Source organism: Conger conger, chromosome 1, assembly GCF_963514075.1.
Source record: "Conger conger chromosome 1, fConCon1.1, whole genome shotgun sequence".
NCBI classification, from domain to species: Eukaryota; Metazoa; Chordata; class Actinopteri; order Anguilliformes; family Congridae; genus Conger; species Conger conger.
This window is the reverse complement of record NC_083760.1, coordinates 45,683,829-45,695,723: the sequence shown is the minus strand read 5'-3', so window position 1 is coordinate 45,695,723 and position 11,895 is coordinate 45,683,829. Positions and strand designations below refer to the sequence as shown.

General features: G+C 39.4%; 1 protein-coding gene across 1 annotated transcript; it reads right to left on the bottom strand.

Annotated features, from left to right (window-relative positions):
- Window positions 1-9,173, bottom strand: pkdccb (protein kinase domain containing, cytoplasmic b). The gene is made up of 8 exons (XM_061239471.1): window positions 9,074-9,173; window positions 4,772-5,190; window positions 4,282-4,413; window positions 3,176-3,447; window positions 2,935-3,014; window positions 2,679-2,783; window positions 765-941; window positions 1-83 (listed from the first exon to the last, which is right to left on the bottom strand). Exons 1-8 carry the CDS (start codon window positions 9,171-9,173, stop codon window positions 1-3), a joined length of 1,368 nt encoding a protein of 455 aa, XP_061095455.1.
- Window positions 9,174-11,895: the final 2,722 nt, after the last annotated feature.

Below are 11,895 nucleotides of genomic sequence, written 5' to 3'. Positions count from 1 at the left end.
TTAGGGCTTTTTTATGTACACCATGGAATCCACATCTGGTAGGAGATCAGCGAAACCAGTTCTGAAGTAGACCAGCCGCCGTCCTGCAAACAGGCAGGGGAAAGGGGATGTGCAAGTTAACACTCCAGCAGCAAAAATGCAATACTTTCTCTACCCTAACCTGAAATGTGTTGAAAGCCTCTCTTCATTTAACAAGATTTTAAAAATCAGACATACAAGCTTCCTCCCCTGTGTGTCTGCCCATGTTGGTCTAAGCAGTTAATTCTTTATTCAAGCAATGTATGGCCAGCTCAGCAAACGTGACTAAGGCTCTTGTTCTTTACAAGATCTAAGTATTCTAAGATGTTCTCAAACACATGGGTAACACATTTTAAAGAAACAAGTTAGCAATCCAAAGATTTTGTGAACAAAATGTAAAATTCCATGGATAGCAAGATCTAGAGGTCCAGAGGACTCCACTGTGTTTTTCCAGTAAAATAGTTGAGAGTAAAAACCTGTTCAGCTTAAAAGAGCAAGAATGGCTGCCCGAAGGTGCCCTGTCTTCGCCCTTGCCATACACAATATAAATACTGTCTCATAATATGAAACCTCACATTCATATTCTGTTAGTTATTGACTGATTGCATGCCATCTCAAATCACATTTCACACTAAACCCCACATGCAGCTGGTCTGGCGCCAGAGTTTTAAAAACAGCACTTTCCCTCAAGGTTCCCCCGGCTTACATTAGAAGCACTACCCATGTCATGGCCAAGCCCTGCTCACCTGTCCAGGTAACCTGGGCTCCGAGGGTGAAGCTGGCGCACTGAGGGTGTGAGCTGCAGATGAAGGTTGCTTCGCGGGCGCAGTGCACGGACAGAACGCAGGCCTTCTGGCTGTATGAGGGCCAGCAGCGGTAGACCCCACCCCCCGAGGCCCTTACGCCCGGCAGGGCCATGTAATCTGTGTGGGAGACAGACTTTCAGAGACTAGTGTAGCCACAACCCATCTGGTCCGCATTATAGAGAGCCCCTGACTGAAACAGAACCTTCTCATTCACCGTGAAGGTGGCTAGTGGGGTTTAGTGTTACACACTGGCACTCCAGGGTCAGAGCAGAGACATGCATGGGGGTGAGCTAATGGGGAACAAGAACTTTGGCAATGTCATTACAGGGTTTCCCCTGGGTTTAGAAATGATGAAGAGGATATAGGTGACTGGATGTATGTGGGCCATTCCATGCCAACTCCAGGAGGTTGCACCACAGCACTGCTTTGAGTTTTCTAGTTTTCTGTGTGTTGATAGACAATATAAAATTCCTGAGAACATGAGCTTCATACTCCATTTTGCTTTCTCTGTAGAGCTATTTAAACTTTGCCGGGTGTCACAATGAAAAACTAAATGTGATATTTAGACAAGAAAATCTCTAAATTTTTATGTAGGGATATTTTTGTATGTAGAATTCATATCTCACAAACATGCATTTACTTTCGTTTGGAAGATATTCAGCTATAGAAATGTACTTTTATTCACCAGGGACCAATTTTGGGGGGTCATATCTCTAAAAGTAAACATACTTTTAGTGTAATTTTGTAAACGAGAGTCATTTGAGATCACTTCCTCATTGTGTAAAGAAGAACATGTTATTAATAACATTAGCTGAGATATGACCTATGGAATATTCTATTTGGCCCACATATGTTGAAGTTACATCCTTAATCAACTTTTAAGAATAAATATCTCCTATTATAATATTATAATAAACTCATATTTATTCAACTCTTCCAACAATGTCAAAAATGGCCAAATGGAGATAAGACCCCTCAAAAGTAGATGCATGTTTTCTGTAACAAAATTGCATCTATATACACATTTTCACAGATCTTGGGCTTTTCCTTGCTCAGTTATTGATATCTAAATATCACACCTCTTGCAACAGTCATTGATTTAATTTAATTTATCTAAATTAAGACAAAATGCCACAATGCAACTGATATGCACATTGGAGTGATGCTGACTGATGTAAGAGTCAGAATAAAGCCCTAAAGCCTGGACCCACAATTTGCAGACACACTTGAGCTGAAAAAAAAAACACCACTAGGGTTGAAGCAACCAAAAGGCATGCAACTGTAAAATGCATTAACTCACACAGTTAAATTAAACTCCCACTTTGATAACTTAAGGGACATACCGGTGTCTTAAATCCAGTGCTTAAGCGCAGCTTCATAGTGATAGTGTAGTTTTTACAGCGTTGTGGTTAGATTGAACCCAAATTATGTATGGTCAACTTCATGCAAAAATCCACTCAGCATTCAGGCAATTTAAAGCAGGCAAATAGGATCCAAAACTTTTCCCTTTTTTCCTTGTTTTTTGATGCCGGGATTACTCATTGTCACTGGTTTTTGCATCTGGATAACAGTGGTGTGCAAGTTAGGTTTTAGATAGCATGATATTTCAACCATAACATATATGTTTAGTTTGAATATGAGAGCTCTTGGGCAAGGAATAAAATAAAAATGGCTGCTTATGTTTGGTTTCCAGCCTTGGTTTCAACATCACTGCAAGTGCTGTCAAACTTTTCACATGCATTGACAGCAGCTGAAGCATTACAATATCATGTGACAACCACAGTGCCAGTTTTCTAGGTGATATTCCTGGAGGAGGCAATGAGCAAGACATTTTAAAGCAATTCGTATAACTACCTTTGACTGAAGATGGCAGGTTCTGCAGGTAAAGCCCAGACTTGTACAGGTTCAGGATCTCCTCAAAGGCCTCCCTGGTTTTGCTTACATCACTTTTCAGCTCCCCTGTAAAAGAAAAAGGTATCTGTAATGACCTTCATTTTAAGACGTATGCAGGCTAAAGACTGACAAGCACAAGTGTTTTCTCTCTGATTAACAATGGGTTTCTCATTCAAATGTAATCATGTTAAAAATAAGCAGATCTGTAGTTCCTCACCAGTCGAGTTCATGATCTGATCAATCAGGGGCCTCAGAGTGGGTGGAGCCTGATGTGGCAGCAGGTACATGAAAAAATACCTAATCAAACAGGTCCTGTCAGAAAAGCTCCCTCAGATCATAAAATCAATCAGACTGCACAAATTCTCCTGGTTGCCCAGGTTGCTAGCCCACAATGTTCACAACACTTTTTTTTTAACCCATCAATGATATTTCAAGAAAGTGGTAGCCAGATTAGATACCTAAAGGCATTGTAGAGGTTCCTTTTCTCATTCAGTCCCTGGCACACTCCTTCAGGAGAACATGGGATACTGAAGTTCTTGATGGGAAAGTGCAGGACACAGTCTGTCTCAGTCTGGCACTTCGGCACCTGTATGCTGGCATCATCCAGGTCCGTCAGCTTCAGCTCCCCAGCCACCAGGACAAATTGGCGGGGATGAAAGTCCAGTAGTGCCACAGAACCCAGCGGGGACCGGGAAAGGTAGTGGAGTAGCCTCACTAGACCTAAACACACCTAAAACCACATAGCTGGTCAGAACCAATCAGACCCAGACTAAAACACGCCTAAAACTACAGAGCAATGACGCATTTCAAATACATTAATTTAAAGTGATGGAGGTATTTCAATTTATATAAAATTCATAGAATTACACCTAAGAGACATTGCTGTTGAGCTTTTTGAATATAAATAGTTGGGTAATTACTAGAAAAGAGTAGACCCTCCATATAGAGGGTCCATTTTATCACGGTGAACTGCATATAAAAGGTTTTTAAATCTAGAATTCATCACATCGAAGTGAAACTAAGTAAAACTACTGGGTAAGTGGAAACATACTTTCATTACATTTTTGGGGGAACTGCTCCTTGAAACCCTTTCCCCAAACTCTGGTTAGGTTCAGGACCTATAACATTCCTGAAGGAATGTTCACAATAACTGGAAGACAGTCTCTCTGAATGGAAACTCGGGTCATCTGATCCAAGCAGGTGGAAAAGGTTGGGCTTGTCTGCCTCTAGCCTGGATGATGAGACCTGATAATGACTCAGCACCCAAGGCGGGGGAGAATGTACACAGAGGGCTTCAGAGTTTAAGAGTTGAGACATCTGTCTCTCAGGGTGTTTGATCATTGTCATGGGAAACTGAGACTGAGGCAAAGGGTGGGATTAGTTAATCCCCTCCATGTAAAGAATGGATACTCCCCCTGTGTGCGTGCTTGCATGCACGCGCGTGCACACACACACACACACACACACACACACACACACGGTCTTTACAAAAGTCCCTCACCGCCAGGTGTGCCTATGCTTGAGGGCTGGGTACATATTCTGATTACCAATTCTGTTGTCTCACCCGAAAACGTTCCTCCCAGGGGCTCTGCAGAAGCTGGATCATCTGAAGAGGGGACCCTTGCTCAAAGGCAGCTGTGACTCCCCCAGCTGTGACTCCCCCAGCCTGCTGGCTCCACAGGCAGTGCCCCTGAAGCTGCAGGGAAGGGGGCAGGATCAGTTTCAGTGAGCAAATAAAATCACACAAATTCATTGTTTAACCTTCATTTATATGACATACACGCTCAAAAGGTATAGTGTCAAAGTATCACATCAAAATCTACCATCAGAATTCTGTGGGTTGAAACAGAATCTAACACAGTGAAAGATATATAATTCAATAATTAATGTATGTACGCCTAAATGTCAATGCAATATATTTCAAATGAAGATATTGTGTGATACAACAAGCTTTTGATTTAAACCCAGCACTTACGTGAGTTTACTTTATAAATGTGTCAACATACCTAAGGTTCAATGAAGTTAATTTCATTGTATTTACAGTAGCAACGTACCTTGATAATATTTGGATGTCGTAGATGCTGTAGCAAGAGTATTTCCTTAATCAATTTGCAAGACACAAGTTCGCGACAGCCTTCCAAGTCTTTAAAGTCCTCGATACATCTTCGCATGTCACTCCCTTTCTCGTTCACAGATTTAAGAGCAACCGGAAATCCTTTCGGTAAAACGCCTTTTACCACAGTCTTGGTGTATCCCGCGCCTAAGAAATCCACATTTTTAATGTAACGGAGTTGATCGCACCCAATGGCGTCGGTTATTGTAGCAAAAGAAAGTATACTCTCCTTGATCTTTGCAACCCATTCACTCCTTAATGAGAGGTGTTGTGTATTTTTTTCCGACAGCGCCTCAACCTTCCTCACAGATCCATTGTAGTAAATCAAAAGTTCCTTGCGCCGCTCTTGGAGTTCTTCATCTAACGATTTACGATGGGAAACAGAATTCAAATGAGGAATTTCATTGACAAGATCTCTGGCATGTACGTGTAACTGCCACTTGTCCTGGAAAAACGTTAATGTAATAAATAACAATGTGAATAGTGCTATCGTGCAAAGGGAGAGACTCAGACTCGACATTGCGTTTCGTTAAGTGCTACTTGATTTTAGACCAGTCGAGTCAATGAGTTCCTCCTCTCCCACTTCAAACCCGTATGCAAAGTAGGGGTACAGCAAAGTTTTCAGCTTGTCATAGGAATGCTGAAGCACGGCCCTCGGAGGCGTGTCTTGGAACTGATTCAACCTAGTACTTACATGATGGAAGACATCCCATGGCATTTTTTTGTAAATTGTAAATTGTATAGTATTTACATAGGCTACATTTCTAGTAAAGACAACAGAACAAGGCAAAATTAAATTGTGCATAAATTGCAAGCTACGCTTTGGTGAAGTAGAGCTAGCAGTATAAAATCAAGCACTGGCAGGGTAAGGCTACTACGGAGAAAACCTGAATAAATGTCTTTACATTTATCTCAGCATTGACTTTCTGAGACCCTTCAGCCTACAAATCTCATCCAAGCTCTCATCCACACAGCCACATACTGCATATTTCCATAAACACAGGAGTGCTACCCGAGACAGGAGTGAATCCTCTGCCTTTTGTAAAATCCTCAGCCTTATATGACTGCTACACTCTATTGTACAGGAGTGTAGCAGTTATATAAAAAATGTGTTCATACAATTTGATGGGGTCTATAAATGCTACACAATTGTACCTATCCTGGGTCTTTGAGACCTACTGTATATGCAGACAATCCTTACTAAGGCCAGAAATGATCAGTTGTAGTTCATGAAAAAATTGACAACCGCAATCTGTACATTATGACTTGGAAAATTTACAATGAATTAAATGAATTTTTTTTTAAAGTAATAAATAAAAAAATTATTATTTCATTATTGACAGTTATGAAATCATAAATATAGTCTATAAGAGGGTTATATTCATTAATTTATTTCCAATAGCGAGTGTTGCAAGCTAAAACTACTATTAGCTACTTCAAGTATCAATGACAGAGGATGAACTGATTGCAGATAGGCCTACCAAGAAACAAAACTCCCAGCTTCACTTTTTGATTTTCAAACCACAGATTTTTCACTGAAATGTCTGAATGCTGCAATTGCACTCTTGGATTTGTTGTTGTTTATTCAAAGAAAAAATTGTATTAAGTGCCACAAGCACTTCATAATGAGATGTACTATTATGGGAGTACTTGTATAAAATAGCATTTAAGTGTTTTTTGTAATCTAAATTTTGTCTTTCTCTTATCATGTTCCAGACACACACCAATTGATAGTAAAAATAAGTCAAATCAGTACATTTAGTGAAATTAGACTGCTACCGTTTATCTAAACATCTATATTGTGTAGGAAAGTAGGAATTACATTCCTTTTTATTCATAGTCCTGCCATTTTAGGAGACCAAAAGTATATAGACAGTTAGCTTCTCAGTGGTTTATGATTAGTGATGTGCATTCAATCACTTACTTAGTGTTGGTATAAGAAAGCTTTCAGTATCTAGTCTTGATTCTAGACTTTTGCTTGCCTTTGCAATTTGCTAACTCTTGCAGTTATTATTTAAACTGTTATCCTCAACTGCAATATAGAACTGATCATGGAAAGTCTTAAACCCCATTTCCAACATGGACTATGTCATGTACCTGTGAATAACCTGCTGGTTCACACCGCAGTGTTCTCTGTTGACCTCACTAATTTCAATAATACCAACCTCCAGGGAGCTTACTGGGACACGCTGGGTAGATCTCAATACTCAAAAAAATGTATCATCTCCTCATTCTATTAGGAAGTATGGGGAGAGGAGATGAGTGGAGGAAAGGAGGATGCATTTTTCAAGTATTGGGACACACTCACGATTGATCCTGAAGGAGTAGCAACTGACAGTGTCGGTTGGTGAGCTGAAAATGTTCCATTAAATTGATTGGTCTCAACATGTTTTCATTAATTTCCCTTGATTAACAAGCAAGCCAATGGTCTGAGTAATCAATTGGCAAGTAGCACACAGCATTTTCACATGAAGTTAGGGAGACTAAATTATAAATTAAATTCAGAAAAATCAGTTTTAATCACAAAGTACACTTCATGAAAAAAGATACCCCACCCTGTTAATTACTGCATTAGCATTCAGCATAATAAAACTGGTGCTTCAAGATTGTTTAAAATTTGCGCCTTGCAGACCTTTTCCATGAATATTCTCACAGTGTGAGTACAAAGAAGGAAGAGATCTACATGTATCCACTAACAATTTTGCAATGCAAATAAATATTATTGTATTACTTACTAAATGGCCTAAGGACAGCTGGCTATATCCAATGGTGTAGAATAGTCTATTTTGTGAATTCATTGCTCTATCGATAATGAAAAAAAAAAGAATGAAAACAGATAGAGACCAAAAATCAGTCGAGACCAATCCAATCAAGTTTTCCACCCAATCAATTTTCAGCTCACCAATGCCACTGGTGACTGACCTGGATAAGATGGTAAGATATTGTCCAGTACTGTAAAACCTCTGAGGTACAAATGTTTTTGGGATTGGCTATGCATGGTGCAGCATTTGTAACATGCTGTGTTTCATGGGTCAAAATACTATTTTGTTGACAAAAAAAAGTATTTTTGTGTACAGACTCCAACATTGTTGGCAGGACAATCATTTCACGGATAATTTCCTGCATGGAATGTAATTATCTGCATGGTGTATGGGCTAATGTTACTTCTTCTTCTCAATAGTTTTAGAAAACACAGTTAGTATCAGTTTAAGCTGTCAAATCAATTACTGTCATTATTTATTCTACAATTAGCTCTCTAACAAAAGTTTGCTAAAATATTCCATTTTACAGCACTGGGTGGCAATATTAGACACAAAATCAATTACTTTCCCACCCTTTCACACACATCTTGTGATATAATTGGCCATCAACAATGGTTTTTGATTAAATCCACAAAATCGATCATTTGTAAACTATGTATTTATTCTTTGATCTTTGATCATGTTGTTTATCGTTTTTTGTTTTTAGTTTAACTGACTTTCCACTGAAGTTGAACAAATGCATGGCTAAACTCAATTTCAGTTAGGTAAATGCAAATAAATATATCTTTATAACTATAAATTGAAGTGTTTTACATTTCAGTAAATAATTCAGTATATTAACTTTTTAACTCAACCTAGCATCTTTATGTAAATGGAAAGATATTTCCGATTGGTTTCATTGGAATACCTTAAATATCCACTAGATGGAAATCATGAATATTCATGAATTCCCAATAGTTCTTAATTCTGACATAGAGGCAAAGCCTTTGAAAAACAATAGATTGTTTAAATTGCCTGTGCATGTACAGTATATGCTATAATGCACAGAAATGCTGAAATATGACTTCCGTCTAATTACTCTGTTGAAAACACAAAGCCACTAATGCCAGTTATCTATGTTAACCCATATCTGAAATACAAAATGAACAGAATATATACAGATTACACTCATTAAAAGCCATAAAACAAAACAAAAAAAGGAGGAGGCGGGTATTGAGTCTACACCAGAAGATGGTAATTGGCTGTACTGGCTTCTGTGAGCAGCACATTCCACCACAGAGACAGAAGACGTGACCGAGATCAATGGTTGAAAAGATGGAGTGGGGTGGCTGGTTTGATGATGGTCAGTATATCTACTGCCATTCCTGTCACGTCTGGGTTGGCCCGTACCAGTGTTTTGAGTGGACGAGGTGATGACAAAGGACTGTAGTCTTCCGAAGTTGAAAAGGAAGACTACACTCACCCACCCAATGCTCACTCACCCAATGCTGTCAGGTTGCTGTTGTGCGTCACTCTGAGGTTTATGGCAGTCACTATAGCAGCATTACTGGACTCCAGGTCCTGCAGTGTCTGTAGTATCATACAATTGTGCACATTTTAACAACATTATTTTAAATTATGGAAACATGTACTCTTTGTCCTCATGACCCACACAGAATATTCATGACAAATATTTGAATTACACAAGCACATGTTTTGTAGCCTTAATTGAAGGCTGTGCTGAAAGCAGTTAGCAGAGAGGGGTTTTCTTTCTGTTATGTGTACTCAGTGATTAAAACAGATTTTCCTAAGCTGAATTCATAATTTCATCGCCATCACATGATGTGAATAAAGAAGCTCTCTGTTTATCTGCCAATGTATTATTCTGATTCTGATTGAATTAACCTGTTTTCATTCTTTTTCATTGATTAACAAGCATGCCAACGATCTGAAGAATACATTGTTAGGTTTCCATCCAGTCTACTTTCAGCTCAGCAACCACCTCTAATAATAATAATAATAATAATAATAATAATAATAATAGCACTGCCGCCTCACAGCAAGGAGGTCCTGGGTTTGAATCCTGGCCGGGGTCTCTGTGTGGACTTTGCATGTTCTCCCCGTGTTCGCGTGGGTTTCCTCCAGGTACTCCGGGTAGCTCCCACAGTCCAAAGACATGCAGTTTAGGCTGATTGGAGAGTCTAAATTGCCTGTGGGTATGAGTGGGTGAGTGAATGGCGTGTTTGCCCTGGAATAGACTGGCGACCTGTCCAGGGTGTATTCCTGCCTTTTGCCCAATGTATGCTGGGATAGGCTCCAGCCCTCCATCCTGTTCAGGATAAGCGGGTTAAGATAATGGAAGAAATAATAATAATAATAATAATAATAATAATAATACTTTATTCAAACTCGATAGCATCATCTCGATAGCAGTACATTACATTACATTACATTATTACAAGGCATTTAGCAGATGCTCTTATCCAGAGCGACGTACAATGAAGCGTAGATTGAACATAGGAACAAGTGCAAAGAGGACCCTAGGGGACAGTACGGTCCGAGCGTGCCCATACAGATACCCCCATAGCGTGCCCATACCAGGGCTGCGTTTCCCGAAGCCTTCTTAACGCTACGTTGTTGACTTTCTTTACCAAGAGATTCCGAAGGTGTGGGCTGTGGGCCTAATGGAAAAAGAAAAAACCAAAACAGCACGGGACACATCCACCATTACACACAGGTGACTCACCTCTGTTGGAAGACCTTATTCTTGCCAAGACCAGCCTACTCGTCCTGCCTTCTGCGGCAGCGTGCACTCCTCGTGCCTTCACGGGAAGTTCAAGTTAATTATGTTATTCAGTTTGGCCAAACAGGATGCACCTGACCACAACTTGGAGTGCCAAAGTCTGAGTGTAAATGAGAGATTTCCGTTTCATATTTTTTTTATAAATGAGCAAAATATGCTATTTTAAACATTTATAATTAAATGTATAATTCAATTTACAACACAATAAAAAAAAAGGCATGATGAAAATCTGCTGCTAAACTTAAGCTTTTCTAAATGGAAAATGGAAAGTAGTAAAAACGTTTTCTATTATTATCACCCTTAATCTACACTTGCATTCAACCAGCAAAGTATTAATACAGGGTATTTAAGAAATAAATAGTGTTTTTTCGGCCATACATTACACTGGTAATTTCCCTCTGTAGGGGTTGGGGATTATTTATCTTTCTTTATTTATCTATTTTTTGGGGGGGTTAGACAAGGAGGATAGGGATAACAGAAGGGGGGCGGGGGAAATCAGGAGGGAGGACTAAGGTAGAGTTAGGGAGGGAGTTGGGGAAGGTAGGAGGGTCAGCGGGGGGAGAGGGTTGGGAGAAGGAATTGCGAATGGCGTCGACCTTCTTTTCAAAGAAGGAGACAAAGTCATCCGGTGTGAGTGATGAGGGGGGTGGGGGGGGGGGGGGGGCAGAAGAGAGGAGAAGGTTGAAAACAGTTTGCGGGGATTAGAGGCACAGAATAATAATGCCTGGATTGAGTGCCTAACATGTAACAAAACTCCTCCAGAAAGCTGGGTTAATTAAATATTATCATGTATTAATAGTATTAATTTCTCCAATGACTAAGATACATCTACTCATTGGTTGCAAACCAGGAATAAACTAGTGATGGAAGCAAACTGAGTTGCTTAGTTCTAGTTTGGCATCAATGCATGTATATGTCACAGTCTATTCCAATTTTAATATCGGTGGAAAAACAGATAGGCCTACAAGGGAATTTTAGAAATTCTTCTTTATAATAACAGTTGTTGCAGCGTAGGCTACTGCCTGTCATGGCATGATTCATTTATTTTAGCAATCCAACACAAAATGAAACTGGAAAGGTATCAGAGTGTATAGACTTTGACAATGGATTATAAAATAAATCTGGTTATGTTCTCATTCACAGAAAGGTGATAGTATCAGCAAGTGAGGCAGTGTTCATTCTATGATATGGACCACCTGGCACCTTGGCAATCATTTACCAGAGAATCCCTTTGAAGGCTGATGTCTCCGTGGCGACGGACTGAAAACAGGCGCATCAAATGTTCATAGCCCCACCTTCACAAAGTGTTGGCTGCTTTAATCAAGTGAATAGCATTAAATTGTCTTTGATGCTAGAGATGTGGACAGCAGACATTCCATAAATAATAATAATAATAATAATAATAATAATAATAATAATAATAATAATAATAACATTACTATTATTACTGTTGTTATTGTTAATTGTAACCGAATGAGAAGGGTGCAGGCCTGCAATGTATTTATTCTGTAGCCTATATCT